Source organism: Lathamus discolor, chromosome 3 (assembly GCF_037157495.1).
Source record: "Lathamus discolor isolate bLatDis1 chromosome 3, bLatDis1.hap1, whole genome shotgun sequence".
In the NCBI taxonomy this organism is placed as follows: Eukaryota; Metazoa; Chordata; class Aves; order Psittaciformes; family Psittacidae; genus Lathamus; species Lathamus discolor.
Window position 1 is genome coordinate 85413023 of NC_088886.1, and position 22079 is coordinate 85435101.

Here is a 22079-nt window from a genome sequence, read left to right on the forward strand (position 1 = left end):
TTGTAAGAGAGATTCTCTTGGCATTATTTTCATTATCAAAAGCCAAACACTGTAGACCTTCAAACTTTTTTCAGTGGCTACTTAGTGACCTTGTTGCCTTCCTACTGGAGAATGCAAATGGTTTGCACTAGCAAAACATTTTCAAATACTTTAAAAAAAGACCACATGGAGATTATTTTCTGTTTAGGTAAAGATTAATTGACAAATACAGGCTAGACGACCTGTGGAAGGTCATGCAATGAGTCAAGCAGAACTTTGTCTCCTGCTGCATACTTGTAATGCCAAATCACAGCTTCACTAAATATAACATTTTCACATCTAACTCAGCCAAGTCAGCCCTAAGAGTAATTTGCCATACAATTTTTCTAAACCTACAATCACCATGCTTCACCAGGTCAACGTGATTTAAAACTGAATAGATTGTTATGAAAATAATCACAAATATTCCTAAAATCTAGCAAGAAGGATGTGTGTGTAAACAATGTCACCATTGATTTCTAATTACATTTTTGTTGCTTCCAGAGTGCCTGTAAAGATGACGACAAAAGCACCAACATTCACGCAGCCGTTACAAAGTGTTGTGGCACTGGAGGGTAGTGCCGCAACCTTTGAGGCTCATATTAGTGGTAAGGTTTTTATTCATTCTTGCAAGATTGATTATTGTCTGTTACTATTTTTGGTAATGTTTATACTAAGACAAATGATAAAACTTTTCATAGATCATAATCTGAGCTGAACAGGTAAAGACCAGTGCTGAAATGTGACTATATATCCACATCATACAGTAGTAATCAGCACTGAGGTGCTGTCAGATGCTCATGAACACACTACATAAAGTTACAAGGCTTCCCAGGCAATAGTAAATCATCCTGCCAATGAGATTACTGTCCAGTCTTATATATGTTAGAACCATGAAAACTGGGAGAAAATAGCATTTAATGATATGCATAAAAATACATATTATACTAATAAGGGAACTTCATGTGGGTATAGAAAGAGTGTTCTTGTTTGGATGATGATTGGACAGAAAGAGGAATCATAGTGCAAAAGGCAAGGCATATGCTAGTTCTTCACTGACCTAGTTCTAAGCCTAACTCTAGCACCTTCTGCACCTTTCAGTTTACTTAATCCCGGAGTTCTGTCAGTGGGGGGTTAAAAGCACAAAATCTGGGTCCACGTGGCTACTGAAGACAGTAGAAAACACTAGTCTGATAGATAATAGATGTGTATGGTGATCATGATGGTAGCTCAAGGCTGGATTAATACAATTTAAATTGCTGATGTAATTTAAAGATACCATGTAATTTTAAAGGGTAGCTCATTTGCCAGTCTACACCCCATTCAAACACCTTATCTTGTGCAAAACCCCATGGAAGAGCCCATATTCACATTGTAAGACTGAGTTGGTTCTCATAAGACCAGCACCATGTTCTAAGAGTGCCTCTGACCTCAGCAGTGACTAAGGAGAAATGACACATGTTCCTGCTGATGGAATTATATTGTCTTACAGGCATTAGCAATGTGATGATCCACGTATCGTAAAACACTACCCAGATGCTCTGTGACAGGTGCAAACACATGATCTGTCCAAGTATAATGATCTCTGACATCTAAGGTCCACTGTGGTTCATTCCTTTGGTACCTTTGAATAGCACTGACTCACACAAGGTGTTTGAACACGTCCTGTAATCTATATCCATGATATTTTTTCATGCCTTATTCTGTTGTTTGGCCCTCTACTCTTCAGTTAATTGCCCTGACCTGCTCTTGTTGTCTGTACACTGTAAATTTTCAATGAAGAGTTTCTTTCCACTGCTGATTACAATACTTATGAATGCTTAAAGATAACACCTGAACAAGTGAATATACTAATATTATGGCTCAGTGTGTGATTTTGGCTATTTTAATTTGGGTGATATCATGGATTATTTGATAGGGAAACTTGATTTCTTACAGTGAGGAGCATATAACATATTTGCATTTTAGTCTCAAATATCATGTGAGGCAATCTTCTCTTAGCTTTTATTTATATTATAAGATTCTGAAATACCTTTCCTGCCCAAAAGCATTGTTTTTCTTATGCATAAAAAATATAAAGTTTTATTTCTTGAACTAATTGCATAAATGATGGACTATACAGCTTTATTCTGCTACATTGTCTGTCTTTCCTCCCTGTCATGAATTATTGTGATTTTTAAATTTACTTTCTTTTTAGCTGTGATAACACTACCTGTTTATATACAAATCAAGTATTAATACACAGCTACAATTTGAACACAGCCCAGTTAATCTAAGAGTACCAGAAGAGATTAACAACCACCTGAGGTGCAATTTTGCAGTCTGTAAACTAGAACAAATGATTGCACTGTTGTGTCAGACCGTGAATTAAGTGCCACATTGCAAAGGTTCGGTATCAGTCAAAAATACCCAGCACCTCCCCCTGGCTTAGAACACACAAACCCGTGACTAAAAGCAGTAAATGCCAGCATAGCTAGCACATCATCCCAGGGGGAGCACTACTGGGTGAGCAGTTACTGAGGGGACATGAGGCAGCATGTCAGTGACAAGAAAGTCTGCCGTGCTGATGGCAGTAGAACTGTGCCCATCTTCATGTCTCCACAATACTGATCAGGTATTGAATTTGCTCACAAACAGCTAAGCTGTACTCCATTTCAGTTGAGTACTGAAAATATCAGTTCAACTTTCTTGAATTTTGCATTACCCAATGTAAGACGGCCCTACACTCTACGTATTGTTTAAAGCAACACATAGATGGTACATCGGCCGGCAGTTCCTTCCACTTATATCATTGCCAGGACAATTTGAATTTCATTACTAAATTAGTGAACTTGAGGCCCTTCAGGTTAATTTTCTTCATTTTGTCAATAAAGTTCAAAAACCTAAACAACAGTTTCAAAAATGAAAAGAATGTCCTGATAATTAATATTCAAATCATAGTGTCATTTGGCACATTTTAAAGTAAGTCCTTACTCTACATAGTCCAGTCAAAAATATCTGTAACCTGAGGTAAATCTTATGTTTGAGTCCCTAGCCCCGTGGCATGGGATTAGCAGAGTCCTAGTAAATTTGTGAAGTTCAGGGGTTTTTAGTATGAATTTGTGCTCAGATTTTTCAAAACAGCTTCTAATTTTGAATCCTTTGAGCATATGACTTTTAATTTTTTTAAATGTAGGCTTTGTTCAACCTACCACACAAACCCCATGTTTGCTAATCGTCATATGATGCTGCACCAAGAAAATAAAATATTTTGTTTCAAGAAATTCTCTATTGACAAAGTGATTTTTGGTTGCCAAGCTCAAGAATTTTTTAAACTCCTTTGCACAAATGTTAGCTCTGGATGAAATCGGTGGGATCTGCTGGATGCTTTATATTTATGATGACAATGTTCAAATTATACTAGTAGTGTAGGACACTGTCTTTCTGTGTGTGTGTTTCTATTTTGCATATATCTAAATATCAGTTTTTCAACTATGAGTAAAATTTAAAACTTTGCTAACCAGGTATGATATGATTGCAGACAGCCAGTAAAAGCTTCAAACTACATTTCTGAGATTCTCTTTCATTTTAGTATTGCACAGTCATATTCCTGGCACATTGAACTCCCAGATAATGAAATTCTTTTTTTATTTATAGGAGAGTTTATACGAGAGGTACTCTAGAAAGGAGCAGAATTCTGTGGTCCTGGGGTTTTCCAAGCCACAGAGAGTGGAAATGGAAAAAGTAGAGCAGCTGCAGCAATTGCAGTTTCAGATCTCATTCCTGAGCCTCTGTGCAGTGCAATTGGTGATTTGTCTTCATGAAAAGTACATAAAGTAAATTTGAAGGATTTTTCATTTTAGAGAAATGCTGTTCTAGGACTACAGAAAAACTTTTGAGCTGGAACTGTATCCTTAAATTAGCTGTTCTCCTTATGTGGCTTGCCTAAAAACCTTGCCTGTTTGTCAAATGGATTTCAGTTGCTCAGTAGAGTAAAGAACCCAGAAACAGGATTTCCATTAGAGATCAAACCCCACCATTTAAAACTAAAAAAACAGCTGCAGGTGTAGGTCAAACTCTTCTGACAAGAACAGTCTTGCTCATGACCCTGGCAACAAAAGAATAGGATGTTTGAACAACAAAAGATCAGCTGATTCCAGCTGACTGCTTTATACCAAACTAAAACAGAATTCATTCCAGGAAAAAAGAAACAAATTCCCCAAAACATTAATAGCACTTGATGTTAATGTCTACAACAGTCACTATTTCTGTCACTTCATTTTTTAAAACGTTTAGTGTTAGGACAACTACTTAAGTTGGTCAGAAGTTCTGATTTTTACTTTGTATCTGAACTATTGGACTGGATAGTTTTTTAGGAATAAACAACACTACTTAGATACTAACAGATAAATAAAAAATTTCTCACGTGCATTTATTCATCTCCCTCATAATTTCAACGAACAATTCCTCAACAGGACTGCCAAACACTACATTATTCAAGTGATTTCCTAAATTCAGTATCCTGTGTAGTTGTTCTATTGCTCTGTGTATTTGAAAGACCTTTCTAAAAAGAAATTCCTTTACCACTGTGTCGCTGGACTTATAATCATGTATCTGTGCCTATGCCATTGCACTCTACAATAACTGTGCATACATGAGTGAGTATTATGATAACTTTGGATATCTGGCATTTCGCAGAATCTTATTCTCCTTTTGTATTCCTTTTTCTTTAGGTTTCCCAGTTCCTGAGGTGAACTGGTATCGGGATGGCCAGGTTCTTTCTGCTGCAACTCTGCCCGGTGTGCAGATCTCGTTTAGTGATGGCCGCGCTAAACTGGTGATCCCCACCGTGACAGAAGCAAACAGTGGAAGATACACCGTACAAGCCACCAATGGATCTGGGCAAGCTACTAGTACAGCTGAGCTACTCGTCACAGGTATGAAACAGCTAAAGAAAAGGCACCTCCCTCTGCTGGCAGTGTGAGAGAGAGCAACAGCAGAAGTGTCTTAATGAAAAAGGTTTGGATTTAAAGTACATGATCAGAAAAGAAGTAGCAAACCAATTTGTTTTCCTAAAGCAGTCTAGAATTCAGCATGTATTCTGACTAGTATTTTCTAACGGCATCATTATACACATATAACACTTAATTGTATAAAGTTTAATCTTGATCTTATAAACTCTCAACCATAATTAAAAACTTCTGTTGTAGCTTCTGCTCATGTGATCTGTCACAGTGGCTTTATTCAAACTATGCATAAAAGAAATTATAAAAGAAAAGAAAGTTCTGCAGATATTTAACAGAATAGCTAACATAAAGGCTCATACCCAAGAGACTGCACTTACTACCTATGGTTATACTCAATGTATTTCTAATTCTAGAAATATTTGCACACATGGGCATAGTCAGAAGTATCAGAAATATTAAACATATGAAAAAAGTTAAGGTTGTTTGTATTTTGGCAAATCAACTCTATGTTTTGAATGTTTGAGTCTGTAGTATCACCTTTCAGTAACATGTGAAAAAGATCTGATGCAATTCTACCAATGAAAATATCTAACCCTTTAAGTTCTTTTTAACAGATGTTATTGCTTTTCTATTTATTTCTTCAATAAAACTGCAGCTGGAACAGCACCACCAAACTTTTCACAACGACTACAGAGCATGACTGCAAGGCAGGGAAGTCAAGTTCGACTTGATGTGAGAGTGACTGGAATCCCTACACCTGTGGTGAAGTTTTATCGGGATGGAGTAGAAATCCAAAGCTCCCCCGATTTTCAAATTATACAAGAAGGAGACCTTTACAGCTTAATAATTGCAGAAGCATATCCTGAAGACTCCGGTACCTATTCAGTAAATGCCACAAATAATGTGGGACGTGCTACTTCAACAGCTGAACTGCTAATTCAAGGTAACAGAGGTGAAGTTGCAAGCCATGAAAATAAGAGATCATTCATTGTTGTGACGGTACAATATGCACCACTTCATCAAAGTTATAGCAACGAGACAACTTATAACTTCTTTCTCAAGCATTATTAACTTGCTATAACTAAACAGTGTTTTGGTGACATTTGCAAAAGGATTTTGTCTGAGAATTTAAAAGGAGCTTTTCTCCAGAACAGGTCTTTTTTAAACTGAGGATTCAGTGGACAGGATGCTCCACTGAGGATACTTTCACTTGTTCTTATTTTGCTCTGTAGATTTCACAAAGTTGCATTTATAAGCTGCCTTTGACAGAATAGATACATATTAGACTGCATAACTGTACACGGTCTTGTAAATGAGCCTGATAAGGGTGAAGACAGTTCTTAAGAGAACTGTAGCAGTGAATCATTTTACCTAGCACAGTCTTGCTTGGATTTCAACTCAGTCAAGCTTCCAGAATGTTTAGTTATTTGAGATCCAGGACTGGTTTGGTCTGTTTGTTTTTCTAACAACAGAGTAATGAAAAAATATTATGACAACTGTTTTCACAATTATCCGTCTATAGATACTGCAGGAAAAAAGCATGGTTGCTCAATTCTTTCTCTGTTGTTTATATAAATTAATATACAAAGGAAATTGGCCATTCATTTATTTATGCAACTGCTTGTTGTTTGTTGTTATCTGCAATTCTCCTGACCATGTTTTTTCTTCCAAAAGGTGAGGAAGAAGCCGTTCCTGCTAAAAAGACAAAGACAATTGTTTCGACTGCTCAGATTTCACAAACAAGACAAGCCAGAATTGAAAAGGTATATTTTTCAAAACCAAAGCTGGTAAGGTTAAAATGTCGATAATAATTTCTATAGTAGCTCAGACTTGTTTTCTTTATTTCATTGTAGAAGACTGAAGCCCACTTTGATGCCAGATCACTTACAAGTGTTGAAATGGTCATAGAAGGTGCGGCAGCCCAACAGCTCCCACATAAGGCACCTCCACGAATGATTCCTAGGCCTACATCAAAATCACCAACCCCACCAGTAATTGCTGCAAAAGCACAAATGGCACGCCAGCAGTCACCATCACCTGTTAGACAATCACCGTCACCTGTAAGACATGTCAGAGCACCAACACCCTCACCAGTAAGGTAAACTTTTTATTCTTTCAAACAAGAGTGCCTTTTGAATCAACTTTCACATACAGAAGTAATGCTGTAGAATGACACCACAGTATAAAATAGAAGAATGCACTAACTTAATGACAACTGTGTTTATTCTGATGGTAAGCTATAATATGCTATATTTGCCACTGCTATAGAAGGGTGTGCCTCTTATGTAACCATTCTGTCGCATATGGAAGAAAATCCTTTAGGGAATAAATCCAATTTGATTGCTCTACATACAGCTGAAATAGCACTCTAAGCTTCAAGTTCATGATGAAAGAGAAGAAAACATTGAAGCAGTTGGTTCTTGATTCTTTTAGATGAACAGGGAAAAGAACAATGGCACTCTAATGAGTGGCAAGCAGAATGGAAAGAACACATTCTTTGTGTATGCAGAAAAAATGTTTTAAAGCAGGTAACGTAAATATGGTTATGGAAAAATGTTTAGTTCTGCTGTGTAAAGAGTCTTAGAGGGAAAGTGAGCGATATAAAGAGCAGGGCTCATGGTCTGGGAGACCTCAGGAGGTGTGTGCTGAGAAAGCAAGGAAGGAGAAAACTGCTTGGAAAGTACTGCAGTTTCAGCATCCTGAAAGGAATGTCTCTGAGTGCTCAGAAGAGCCCCATTTAAATTGGCAGAACGAGGTATGCTGGTGAATTTGGTCCCATGGAGAATAACTTGCAAATACAGGGACAAATGTATTAATAGTAACTGGCAATAACTAACAAGCTGCACAGATGAAAGAATAATACAATTGTGCCACCTAGAGTGTGTATGAAACTAAAAGTTTGTACTCCACTGCTTGTCAAACCACTTTTAGACATACATTAGAAAATAAACCTAAAAATTAACATGATGCTGCCCTCTACTGCTGCAATATGTTAATGTTCCCTGGGAAATACAATATTGAAAGATTAATCTCAAAGAAAACGTGACTTAGAAAGTTTATTAAATAATTTTGAAAAATGCTTTCAAGCTATCTGTTAGGATAGGGACTGAATTCTCAATTTTGATAGTCTCAAAACCTAGTACTTTCTAAGTGGCTACCAATTATTGTTGGAGAAATTTTAAATATAAGTATCGGGAAAAATATAGATCAGAATCTTTCTTGCAGTCTGAACACATGAAGGGATGACACATAGAAATGAGATGTGGTGCAGCAGTACATAAAGTTACGTTGTTGCTAGGTGGCTGCCGCATAATATTTTTTACAAAAAAGCATTTGCTCTAATTATTTTGTCTCTCTACAGAGACTGGACCACAAATGTAATATGTAATACTCGCAGTCTGTAAGCCTTTTATGTTATTCCTATTAGGAGAATTATGATAGAGCAAATGGAAACTAGTTTTATATTTATATATTTATTTATTTATTTATTTAAAATATGTGTGCATGAGTGAAATGCCCTTTGACATTTGCCCTTATTTCTTTTTGGGAATCTAACTAAGCTGCTATGAAGATATGTTACAGTTATGACAAAAGCACACATTAGGCATAATGTTAAAATCAGGTAAGTGTAAATATACAAGTAGAACGCCTTAAAAACTTTTGTAAAATCAAACTAATGAAGATACCCTAAATGGGGAGTGAATTCAAGTACAGGCTGAAGTTGTTTGTATAATTGCTGCTGTATGACACGACATTAATTATATTAATACTTTATTTTTATATTAGGTCAGTTTCTCCTGCTGGAAGAATCTCCACCTCACCTATTAGACCAGTGAAATCTCCATCTCCAATCCGTAAAACACATGTAGTGACAACAGCTGGGGCTGAAGTCCTTCCTCCTTGGAGGCAGGAAGGATATACTGCAACCACAGAAGCCCAGATGATGGAAACAAGAGTATCTACAAGTGCTACCCAAATAAGAACTGAAGAAAGATGGGAAGGAAGATATGGGGTCCAAGACCAAGTTTCTGTTAGTGGTGCCGCTGCTGGGGAGGTTGCAGTTGGTGCTAGAGAGGTAAATTCTATTTTTTGAAAGATCATTGGTTTTGCTTTATGCGTGGACTTGTCACAGCTGATTAGATTTGCTAAATGGAAGAGTGTGTATAAAAATGTGTGTGTACCTGCTGTTGAGAGTTCTGCTGCGAGTATTTAAATGCTTCTTTGCAACCTTTTGTCTCTGTACTTGATTTTTTGTGCTTCTACTGAATGCAAAACATGAAAAAATGTCTTTTGATGTGACTAATATAGGTGAGAAAAGACAGTGAAAAAACAGCAGCTGTTGCTACGGTTGTTGCTGCCGTGGACCAAGCCATGGTGAGAGAACCAGCTCCAAGTGTTGTAGAGCAAACTACTAAAAGGACAGCAATGACCGCAGTCCACGTTCAGCCTGTTCAGGAGCAGGTAGAAATAGAGCACAGGCATTCTATGGTTTCCCCTTTATCCCTTCATCCAACATGCAAACAAGGCATGATTCACCGTGAGGAATTAGCAAGACATTACCCAGTGCACCACAAAAGCATGACTGTAAAATAATGCTCATGGATCACTTTTCCCATTGCTTTTCATTGTAGCAGGATGGAGTTAGTTATTCTTAAACATTTTTTAAGTTTAAGAATGCTTTCTATGAAAGTGATCCTGTGTTTTCCCTTGTCATTCATTCTCTAACATTATTCTTACACTGATGAAGTTTTTCCTCTAATATCTCATTTACAATTTACCCACTAGGTATAAAATAATTCTCCCTTGGTGTTTTTCCTTCACTTACATTTTTCTCTTACTTTACCTTCTCCTTCTTTTGATGATCAAGTTGTTAAGATGAATTTTAAGGCTTTGTTTTTTTTGTTTGTTGCTATAAAAATCAGATGAGAAAGGAGGCAACAGTAGTAGTTACCACTGATAAAGCCACAAAACAAACAGTAATATCGAGAACTAGAGAAGAAATTGTTACTTCAGAAGAACAAAGGCACATCTCTCATGAAAAGGTGAATACAGATGTTCCCTATGATTATCATATTCTGTTCAAAAATTTAATGTCTCCTCGAAGGACAAGCCTATGAACAAGAAAAATCACATACCGTAATACTATTTTTAGATTCTCATAGATGCTCACCGTTATCAGTTTGTATTGCTATCATTCTCCTATCTCTACTTGATGATTTCTTTTTTATTTCACTTCCATTAATACTGAAGGATGTGATAGATAAACTTGAAAAACGTTAACCTAATAAAAAAAAATCTTTTTTATATATTGTATGGTGTTTTTTTTTCTCTGATTTTGTTTCTAAGCTTGCTATTTGTAGCCTGCTTTGTTTGTTGGCAGCACAGTGGGTGAGAAAAAGGAGCAAAAACTCATTCTGCATTGAAATCAATTTTGAAAATACTGATCCAGATTATTTTCACATTTTGTCAGACAAATGTGATATAATGGAAGATCAGCTTTTATAGAGAAATATTACATCTGCATTCAAGCAGGAATGCATGAGGAATGAAGTGTAACCTATGTTTAAAGTAGGGAGAAATAGAAATCAACCTTGGAAAAAAATTAGATGTTTATGTGCAGATTATAGCTGAATTTGGCAAAGTGAAAATTACCTAATACTTGTTTTTAATATCCTATACTTTCTCAAACTGATTATGATGCAGGACAGTTTTTCTCTGATCAGATTTTTTTTTTTATTACTGCTTTCAGTATCAAAGCAATTATTTGTGGAATGTTGTATTGTTTTTATGCTTAATGTATATATGTTTTATAAAAAGTCCATTTATGTTGTTGTTGTTTCCAGACTAGATGATTTTAAAATCCAGACTTTTACATTGTATTTCCCTTTCAGTTTTATCCTCTTTTCCAAATGTATCAAAAATCATGTAACTTATACTTTTAAATAATGTATAATTTAAACTTCTTTATTTGTAAACATCTAGGTAAGAAAACAACCAGAGAAAACTCCAGTACCCACAGTAGTTATTGCCACAGACAAAGCCAAAGAACAAGAAAGAATATCAAGAGCTAGAGAAGAAATATCTACCAGACATGAGCAAGTGCAAATTGCTCATGAAAAGGTAAATTACTATTACAGATGAATGTCACATTAACTCACTGTTATACACTAAAAAGTTCATAAAACCTCATTCTTCATCAAATGTGCTACATATCTTTGCTCTGCTTATATATGAAGAGCAGATTATAAAATGAAAAGTTTATGAAGAAAAGTAGTCCAGCCCAGTATCTCAGGGCCAGGTCTACTGACTCCAGAGCAGCTCTGTCTAGAGTGCAGCTGCCAGTCCTAAAGATCCTTTGAACATTATGGCTTTTATTGCCAGTGTACAGAGAAATTCATCTTATGCTTAATGACCTTTGTTATTTGTCTGAAGGTAGATTTCTAGAGATAAATTGTAGAGGTTCTCTCTCATGATATTTATGTGTGGAGTTTGATTTAATGAAGTTCATATTTGTGTGAGGATTGAATGCATCTGCTAGACTATATTGTGAAGTCTTTGTTGGAGTAACTGATGAAATAGTTCCATCTACTTATGGGAGCAAATATTAAGTCAGTAATACTAATTTTTCTGAAAGCAGAAAACAGTTTCTACAAAAACAACGATACAGTACAATTAACGCACAGATTAATGCAATATGTTAAATGACTTTGTTCAGTTAGCATATAAAATATTCTATAGCTTGATCTGCACAAAGGGATTATTCCATTTCTCAATACACATTCTGAAAACTTATCCCACTTTCCAGGAAAGCTGTGTAATTTTGACAACAGACATAATTGATTACTATTATTTTCTTTACCATAAAAACTAGATAAGAAAGGAAGATATGAAACCTTCTGTACCTAAGGTAGTAATTACTACTGATAAACCTAAGCCACCAGTCATAATATCGAAAAGTAAAGAAGGAATTGCTACCAAACAAGAACAAGTGAGCATAACCCATGAAAAGGTGAATAGCAATATTATAACTGTATTTGGTTTTTTATCCTCTCTTCTTTAAAAACCTTGTGTCACTCAAAAAATACTAACTATACATTTCCACCTCATTTTTTCTATGATTTATTCCACTTACAAACTTCCAGAACTACTGTCAATTAAACTTTATTATTCCACATCTATTTTGTTCTCCTAACTGTTTTCATTAATAGGATGCCCATAATTCCCTTCTGTTTGACCTTGGAATGGAATAACTGACTCTTAAAATGCATTTTAACTTTTTTTTTTTTAAACCATTACTTTTACTTAAGTAGGTGTGAGGGTGTGAAAATACTTATCAGTATACATATACTACAGAGCTGTGTGCAGTGCACAAGGATCTAACCCCTTTTTAGTTCCTCTTCCAAAATGCTTTCCCGTTGTTCAAATATCTTTCAAGATCATATGTAACTGAAACTTTTATTTTTGCTACAATAATTAGATAAAACAGGAAGCTAAGAAAGCTACTGTAGCTCCGAAAATAATTGCCACTGATAAAACCAAAGCACCAGTCACAGTGTCCAGAACTAGAGAAGAAATTACAGCCAAGCAAGAACAAATTCATCTAGCTTATGATCAGGTGACTATAGCTGTTGCAGATGTGAATTGAACTGTTACAATTTGTTTTATCAGCAAACCTTAGATTTTAAGAACTACTTGCGTACAATAGAATGCCTTCAAATATTCCTGATAACGTGCCCATCAAGTTGAATGATTGTCAAGTAACAGAGGCAGTGTGATTAAGTTTCTGGTGATAAAGAGGTTTTTGTCTCACTAGACATAAAGCAATATTATGAAATGCCACTTCTAAGACTACAGTCAGATTTCTCTCTGAAAGCCTACTCGCTATAAATGACAATCAAGTAATGTTTACTTGCTCAAAATTCTGAATGCAATTTTTTCTTCTACATGATGATTCCTTGCAATGTTATGGTTGTCAAATGAAACAACTGCTCTCTGTTGAAGTTTCAATTGCAATGTTCTTTATATAATACAAACTTTAACATCCATTCAAGTCTGTACAATTTATTACTTCTGACAATCAGACACTAGTGGACATGGCTTTCTTCCTGTAGGACTCCCACAGTAGAAAAACTTTCTGATTTTAATACAGCCAGTAACTCTCATATGGTGAAGAATAGCATAACTATTGGCTATAAAAGCTAACAGCTTTTATGTAATTCTATTTATCTACTTTGTTAGAAATTGTATGGTACATTCATATAACAATTTTATAAAATATGATTAAAAGTGCACAACATATAAAGCTCAGAGGAATCAGACTGCTAAGAGACTGCAGTTACTTGTTAGATGATGTAAATTTAGGGCAAAATTCAAATTGGTACAAACAATGATTTTGAAATAGGCAGTAATACTGAATAAGACATCCTTGTTACCTAAGCACTAATAAAAAAAAAATCTCTGCAAATGATCACATTTTTGCCTCACTTGTTATTTTAGTTCAAGGTGATAATGACTTTAAAATCAGCATGAAGTTATCTGTTAGGATGGTATCCCATCTACAAGGCATAAATACGATATGCTTTGTTGCTACATCCAGATCAGTTATGACAGTAATAATAAACACCAGTAGTGACTGTCCTATTACCTATTATTGTCTGACAGGGCAAAAATTTAGACCCTGATAACACAGAATTTGACAGTAGTTATCAGTTATAAGAAAAAAAGAAATTTCCTGGTGCAAACATGTTATTTCCAATTCCTTCAGAAAACTCAGTTTTCCTTCTTTTGTAAAATCATTTGATAATTAGACCTGAATCAATCAATATGCCTGTGGTAAAGTTTTTTATGGGTGTATTCCATAGTAAATACATTCATATCATGTGCTAGACACATTGTCTACATTTTTAGTAGCATCTAACAGTTTTATGGAACTGATGAGCATACTGACTTTAAAACTATGTGTACATTTACATACCTGCCAAAAGTAGCTGTAAATGTGACTATGAAGTATTAAAAGAGAGCTTGCATACAAATATTGATATGTATAAAGCACACAAGCATAGCTATCTTCTGAATATGCATAGATAGAGCTTAGAAGACTATGTCTATATCTGAGTCTACTGACTCTGAAGTGTATTTATGGGTGAATACATTTGATGTTTACATTATCATATTTGCATATGTATGCATGCTTTCTTTTTTTGTAATATACTTTACTGAGCATTATATTTATAAGTATTTGCCATATATTTAAGCCTTTAATATAATGATGAATATTTGCATAAATTTTGCCAATGTTATCCATAGACTGAAGCTGGAAAAAGGGCTGAAGCTGTAGCTACAGTTGTTGCAGCAGTTGATCAGGCACGTGTTCGATCACCCTGGGAACAACAACAAGCTGATGAAGCTTACATAAAGCAGAAAACTTTGGAATATGGCTATAAAGAGCAAGTAACAGACCGGGTTGCTGCTGTGACAGACCAGGTTGCTGAGGCCCCAGCAGAACGTCATGTTGTCACTAAAGAAGTTAAAACTGTCTATGTTCCTCCTGAGAAACATATCTCTGCTGCTGAAAAGAAGGAAGTTCAGATATCAACAGAGGTTAGACATTAGTTTACATTGCATTCTTTTCCAAAAGCTGTGTCCCAGTGAAATCTGTTTCAGTTTGGAGAACAGCATCACATTCTCAAAAACTTTTTGCATTGCTTTGTGTAGATAAAAAGAGCAACAGAAGCTAAGATGGAGAAAACAATTCATGTTGAACACCCACGACCTCGCACAGCAAGTCCTCACTTCTCAGTCTCCAAAATTGCTGTTCCTAAACCAGATCATACATATGAGGTAGGAAGTGAAAACTGTATCAACGAAGAATAATATGCTCATTTATAGTAACAAGTGGGTCACCCTTTCCAAAGGCTTTTCCTCCTGCTCCAGTATGGTGCTTTCCCAAGAAGAGTTGTCTGTTCTCTGCAACTGTTTTTGTTTACAGCAGTGCCGTAAATAGATACATGAACTGCTAACATTTGATTTGTAATTATTAATATTTAACAAAGCTTATCATCTATATAAGGATGCAGCTTCAATACATTATGTCATACAGTGAAATCATAAATGTATCATGAAACTTCTGTGTTTTAAAGAGAAGTATCCCTTTTCAATCTTATGTGCGTCAGTTCACTAGCACATTATAAATATTGCTTCTTTCTTCCTTGCAGTTTACTACATAATAAGCTAATTTTTGCAGTAGAAAAAATCCAGACTGTATAATATTACACTATCCATTTTAATGTTTTTTTTTCTTATTCTTCTATTCAGGTCCTTCACATTTAATTAAAAGTTCCCATTCAATTAATTTTCTCATTCAAGCATACTTTCTCTCTTCACATGGACCTTTAAAAGTGAAATGTTTTTTTTCCCTCAAATAAAATTAAACACTATAAAAATTACCTAAGCTTTTTTTTTCTTGAAAGATTTATGTATATTTTCCAAAGTTATTACATCTATAATAACATTTTGAAATCTCTTTTTTTAATCATTGACAGTTACATAATTAGTAGTGTTGGTTATTGCAGTATCAGACCAATTTAAATGGAAAGCTAAGGCTTCAAGTGAATAAATTTAGAGGATATTTCTCATGTTGCACTTAAGAGCTTCTTGACAATTTAAAGATCAAATTCTAAAGTAAAATGTTAGGCACATCAAAACTACTACAAGGACACTATATCTCTGGTATTCTACTACTTCCATCTAAAACTAGAATTAATTTTTGTATACGTAGCTTTTGCAGTATCAACAAATAAGTGACTAAGGAAGCAACTGGTACATATGCAATCCGCTTAAGAATTGCGTATTTTAACGTTTCCTTTGAAAACAAGAGAACAACAAAGCTGTAACTCTTTCTCTTTTGTTCCTTAGGTTTCAATAGCTGGATCTGCCATGGCTACTCTGCAAAAGGAGTTATCAGCTACTTCTGCCGTGCAAAAGATCACCAAGCCCGTGAAGCCACCTCAGCTAAAGCCTCATGAAGTCAGGATAAAAGCAGAGCCAGTTGCTCCTCCACAGTTTCCTTTTGGAGAGGCTGCTGAGGCCTATAAAAGTCACTATGAAGTTGAGACTAAAAAGGAGATAGGTGTAAGCGTTAAAGGTGAAGCAGTGCGGGAAGAACACTTGATGTTACGGAAAGAAGGTGAAGCAAAGGTATGTTATTAAGCAAATTTCCATCACTTTGACTGACTGACATCTTAAAAACATAGCATAGCCTCATTTGTTTGCTGTTTTCTCACTGCAATTTTCCTCTTTCACAGCATTCTGCTGACTTTTCTCTGTTTTACACAAATCCTTCAAAGGACCTAATATTTACCTATGACAAGCAAAGAGTTTTCTTTCATTTCTTATCTAAATTCAGCTGTTTATGTCCTTGGCTTTGTTAAGTGTTTATTAACTGTGTTTTAAAAAACCTAGGTGACAGAAACTGCCAGAGTTCCTGTGCCTGCAGAAATCCCCGCTACTCCACCCACCTTTGTCTCAGTAAGTAATTTATATGCAGATTAGGGGAGTTTCACCCATTTTGCATTTTGAATTTTATCTTTGAAGACCTGAACATGAAAATTGTCTTTATTTAATCTTTTAAACTCTGTATTAGACTTATTCAGCCACACAATTTGTCTCTGACACAAACTATTCTGAATGTCTGTTATGGGGTGATTCTCCACAATTGTCACATAGTAGGTTGACCTTTGCAGCGGTGAAACAATTTCTCACCATGATCTGCATAAACATCAACGTAACTTTTAATTTTCTTGTTAATAAAAGTAGTGTTCAGAGTTCCCAAATTCAGTTTCAAATACTTCCCTTTGGAAAATGTCTCTTTTTTCCTGGATACACTGCTGAACAGAACACTGTTTTGAAGTAGACATTAATTTTTCCATTCAAATAGGTTTTAGTTAATTCAATGGCTATTTAGTACTGAAAATATATACTGACTGTCATACCTATTTTTTGTCATATAGGGCCTCAAAAATAAAACTGTGACTGAAGGAGAGTCTGTCACTCTGGAGTGCCATGTCTCTGGTCATCCTCAGCCTACCGTAACATGGTACAGGGAAGACTACAAGATTGAGAGTTCAATGGACTTCCAGATAACTTTCAAAGCAGGCCTTTCTCGCCTTGTGATTCGTGAAGCTTTTGCAGAAGACAGTGGAAGATTTACCTGCACTGCTACGAATAAGGCTGGGAGTGTCAGCACATCTTGCCACTTATATGTGAAAGGTATATATATTTATAGACTGATAGAACCATTTAGGTTGGAAAAGACCTGTAAGATCATTGAGTACAACTGCCAAACTAACACTGCTAAGTGCACCACTAAATCATGTTGATGAGTACCACACCTGCCTGTTTAAATACCTCCAGGGATGGTTACTCAAACAATTCCCTGGGAAGCCTGTTCCAACAATTGATCAACCTTTTTGTGAAGAAATTTTTCCTAATATCCAACCTGAACTTCAGGCCATTTCCTCTTGTCAATGTAGGAAGATTATAATTTTGTTGCCTGAATATTATTAATAATGTAACTTAGGCATTTTGTCAGCTCCCAGGTAGAACGTATGTTTTGAACTGTATTAAGGGCTGTTAGGTAACACGGCTGTAAGAACATGAGGAAAAGGCCAACTTGTATACTGATGAAGACTCTTAAATTGCTTCCTCAGTGGAAGTACCTGGCCCTCTGAGCCAACTAACTACTTAACCTTCTCTTTCTTTGAGACAACTAGAATAATTGGTTAAGCACTATTAAAGGATTTTAAATTCTACTATATGGTGTCTGCATTGCAGTTTCAGAGGAAATTGAGACTCGAGAAACCATTTCTGAGAAGGCTGTTAGAGAAGAGAAACGGTAAGTTACTTTCCTAAACAGACTACTGCTACTGTGGTCTTTTGTTTCTTGAATTCTGTTTAAGAGAGCTTCAGACATCAGCTCACTTACTTACCTGCACTGGAATCTTATTTCAGCTACATGGAGACAAAAGACATTGTAATGGAAGATGTTTCTGCTGCAGTAGAGGAAGTATCTGGAGAACCCGTACCTCCTTTCTTCATAAGAAAACCCATGGTACATAAATTAATTGAAGGTGGGAGCATTATTTTTGAATGCCAAGTAGGGGGCAACCCAAAGCCACATGTCTACTGGAAAAAAGGTGGAGTTCCTCTAACGACTGGCTACAGGTACTTTGAATACAATGCACAAAATCTATCTAAACGTAATTTTTAGGAATATTTAATTTACATTACCATAATTTTCATTCCCTTGCTTATGCTAAGCCAAACAACATCACTGATTTCTGTGAAATATTATTTCTAAAATGGTAAAATCATAGTATCATGTCTTAATATGAGACTTTAGAAGGCTAAGTTTCAGGATACAAACATTCAAAAGACCATAAAATGAGAAACACTTCATGTGCTTAAAAACAAATCAGGAAGACGTTTTACAATTTTTTTACTCTATGATTCTATAATTCTGTGCAATGTTTGTACTCTGACTATGGAAATGCTGTCTATTGAAAGCAACACACTTTCTAGCAGAGTAAAAAAAACCTCATTTGTAGCATTCTTGAAATGAATCATGCTATAATGACACATATTAGGGCAAATTACGTGCACACAGCATATACCATTTTATTATGTCTCATAATTGACTCTGATATTTCTGTTTGTATTGCTGTTTGCATGCCATTTATTTTAGTGACAACAGATAGAAAGTAGACCTGTAGCCTAGTTTCAGCATGGTTACTTTCCCTGCACTGTTCCGCAGGTTTATTGAGTGAGAACTGCCTGCTGAAGTTTCAGTCTTTGTCTTGCATAAGTTAGGAGTGATTCCAATTAATTTTATGATTAAAAGCAAATTCACTAAAAAGTATGTTAATTATAGAGAACGTGTACTTTTGTGTTTTGTACAGATACAAAGTGAGTTACAAAAGAGAAACCGGGGAATGCAAACTTGAAATTTCTATGACTTTTGCCGACGATGCCGGAGAATACACTATTGTTGTTCGTAATAAACATGGCGAAGCTTCTGCAACGGTCTCCTTACTAGAAGAAGGTATATTTCACTTTCAATCAAAGAAAGAAATATTTCTTAAATTTAACTCTAAATTGGGAAAAATATTTTGAATTGTTCTGCAAATTCAATGCATCCTAGTTTAGTCAATTCAAGAAATATAAAGGGAGAGTGGGTGGCTCTGTTTCTGAAAGATAGAGTATTTGACCTCAGGATCTTGAAAGACCTTATTCTTTGCTAGAATGTGGACCTATAGGAACCTTCTTCCTTTGGCATCTATAACAGTCTGCATAACATAAGACATTCAGAGAGTGACGTAGGGAAAGGAAGTTAATCAAGTAATAGGTTGTTCTATTACAGGGAAAAAAGCTTTTTTTTTTTTTTTTAATTTGTCTTTGTAAAAATGCATGAAAGTTTGTAGGAGACAGAGCCATGGTGAAGAAATTGTAAAATAGTCTCTACAGATGCTTTCACTTTCAGAACTAGAATACCTAAATAGCACAGTAAAACTTCTACCTGTTTGTAAAGCTCATCTGAGCTTTGGATTTTATCGCTGTTTGTTCTTTATTGGCTAAGCAGACAGAAACTCTGCTTGAATCACCAAAACCAGTAAAATAAATGTGTACTTGTTTTCTCTATTTAATCCAGTGAAAATCACAAGAATTTATCAAAATTAATGTGTTCTTAATTCTTAGCTGATTATGAAGCCTACATAAAATCCCAACAAGAAGCAATGTATCAAACTCAAGTGACTGCATATGTTCAGGAACCTAAAGTGGCTGAGGTAGCCCCAGCTATTTCATATGGTGACTTTGAAAAAGAATATGAAAAAGAGCAAGCCCTAATTAGGAAGAAAATGGCGAAAGATACAGTGATGGTCAGAACTTTTGTAGATGAGGTATGTCTACCACTCCATACTGATTTTGTATACTGACACCAGTACAAATTACTAGTAAAGTACAAATCACTTCTTTACAAGGTCTGACACACAGAACTCATGGGTTTTTTTTTGTTTTATCTGTAGGAATTCCATATTTCTTCTTTTGAAGAAAGACTTATCAAGGAAATTGAACTCAGAATTATTAAGACCACCTTAGATGAACTTCTTGAAGAAGACGGAGAGGAGATGATGGTCGATATATCCGAATCTGAAGCTATAGAAGCAGGATTTGATTTAAGATTAAAGAATTACAGAACTTTTGAAGGAACAGGAGTTACTTTCCATTGCAAGACAACTGGATATCCATTGCCAAAGGTACTCCAAACCTGTATAACATTAATCTATTTAAAAAAAAAAATATCTGGTGCTCTACTTGAAAAATCCCTTAACATCTCGTCAGATATTCTACATTATGCATAGAAAAAAGCAAATCTCAAAGGAAATCCGGTCTTTTGCTTTGATATTAAACTGAATTTTCCTTTTGTCCCTGAATAAAATAGTGTTAGGTTGATTAGCCAGTTCAGAGGTAGAAATCTCTAACCAATAGATTTACCAGCTAAATTGGTCTTGCTTCTGAGTATCTCCTAGTTAACTCACACAAGAGGAGAACACAGTAGCAAGTTCAGTCTAGGTCACTTTGCTGTCCATCAAAATGGGCTTTATATGCATTTCTAGCTCCAAATTTCATGTTTCAGGCTACTGTGAAAACACACTGTTTTAGTCTTTTTTTCGAGTAAAAATATTCATGCTAACACATGCACATGGGCTGTGATGATGCATCAGCTGAAAAGTAAGAAATTGTAATATGTTTTATGTATGGATCATTACTGGATCTATGTCTTTAGGAGAGCTCACATAGCATTCCATTGTTTCTTTCCATGCAGATTGCATGGTATAAAGATGGTAAGCGCATAAGGCATGGAGAGCGCTACCACATGGAAATTCTACAAGATGGCAGTGCTAGTCTCCGTTTGCCTGTTGTTCTACCTGAAGATGAAGGAATTTATACTGTTTTTGCCAGTAACATGAAAGGAAATGCCATTTGCTCAGCAAAACTCTACGTTGAGCCAGTTGCACCCACAGCAACTCCAGGTTATATGCCAGGACCAGAAGTTATGAGAAGATATAGGTACGTACACAATAATATATAAATTTCGTAAGACTTGAGTGTGCTGTGAGAGACAGTCCAAAAACTCATTATGTAGCAGCTAAACAGCTTAAGTTATTGGAGTCTGTGTGCCTCTACAGGAGATGTCAATGTTGTTTTCATGGCTTATATTGATTTTTGTGGCATTTATTTGTCTGATTTTCCTTCTTAATGAGCAATGCAGTTTCCAGAGTACCATCATTCACATGCCTATCCAGTCACAATATCAGATTTCTGACCTCATGACCATATTTATTTCTTAAAGTACTAATGTTTTGAGGAAAAAAATTTTCTGCAGTTGGAGTTTTAGTACTGTGTGCAGCCCCTATTTCCCACCCTTGAAATAGCTGTATTTCTATATCAGAAAAAATCCAGCATTGCCGTGAACTGTGCTCTGTTTCCATATACATACACACACATGCACAAACATACACAGGATTACATCCATATCTGTATAATATCCAAAACCCCAAAACTTCCCTGGCTGTGCTGTATGCCATTCAGCTGTACAAACTGCTTGCAAAAACATGAAGAAAATTGACTACGAATAAAAATGAATTTTGTCACAATTTCTCATATAGATAAATTGGTTATAACTTTTTTAGAAGGAATTTTGCTAAAGGAAAAAGTAAACTGTTTTTAGCATGTCAACGCTTTGCTGTATGATGTGGTCATACATCTATCTTATCTTTTACTTCCAGGTCTATTTCTCCACGATCTCCAAGCAGGTCTCCTGCTCGCAGTTCTCCTTCTCGTTCTCCTGCCCGCAGATTAGAAGAAACTGATGAAGGACAACTAGAGAGACTATACAAACCAGTTTTTGTGCTGAAACCTACGTCATTTAAATGCTCACAGGGGCAGACAGCAAGATTTGACTTAAAAGTTGTTGGCAGACCTATGCCAGAGACCTACTGGTTCCATAATGGTACATCAGCCTCATTTTCATCAACAAATAATCTTGTAAAACACATA

At 35.6% G+C, this 22079-nt stretch overlaps 1 protein-coding gene across 5 annotated transcripts in view; it reads left to right on the forward strand.

The window, feature by feature from the left end:
- The window catches only part of TTN (titin), a 247435-nt gene that overhangs the window by 1832 nt on the left and 223524 nt on the right, over positions 1–22079 (forward strand). For all 5 annotated transcript variants that reach the window (XM_065670238.1, XM_065670240.1, XM_065670239.1 and 2 more), the window contains exons 2-24: positions 523–626; positions 4731–4934; positions 5620–5907; positions 6639–6727; positions 6818–7062; positions 8751–9039; positions 9273–9425; positions 9887–10006; positions 10947–11084; positions 11836–11973; positions 12442–12579; positions 14271–14564; positions 14679–14804; positions 15879–16160; positions 16425–16490; positions 16973–17231; positions 17796–17856; positions 17973–18185; positions 18920–19062; positions 19716–19918; positions 20045–20275; positions 20845–21089; positions 21809–22032. In XM_065670238.1, the coding sequence (XP_065526310.1) occupies positions 536–626; positions 4731–4934; positions 5620–5907; positions 6639–6727; positions 6818–7062; positions 8751–9039; positions 9273–9425; positions 9887–10006; positions 10947–11084; positions 11836–11973; positions 12442–12579; positions 14271–14564; positions 14679–14804; positions 15879–16160; positions 16425–16490; positions 16973–17231; positions 17796–17856; positions 17973–18185; positions 18920–19062; positions 19716–19918; positions 20045–20275; positions 20845–21089; positions 21809–22032 (4240 nt within the window). In that variant the 5' untranslated portion in view covers positions 523–535. The remainder of the gene's footprint in view (positions 1–522; positions 627–4730; positions 4935–5619; positions 5908–6638; positions 6728–6817; positions 7063–8750; positions 9040–9272; positions 9426–9886; positions 10007–10946; positions 11085–11835; positions 11974–12441; positions 12580–14270; positions 14565–14678; positions 14805–15878; positions 16161–16424; positions 16491–16972; positions 17232–17795; positions 17857–17972; positions 18186–18919; positions 19063–19715; positions 19919–20044; positions 20276–20844; positions 21090–21808; positions 22033–22079) is intronic.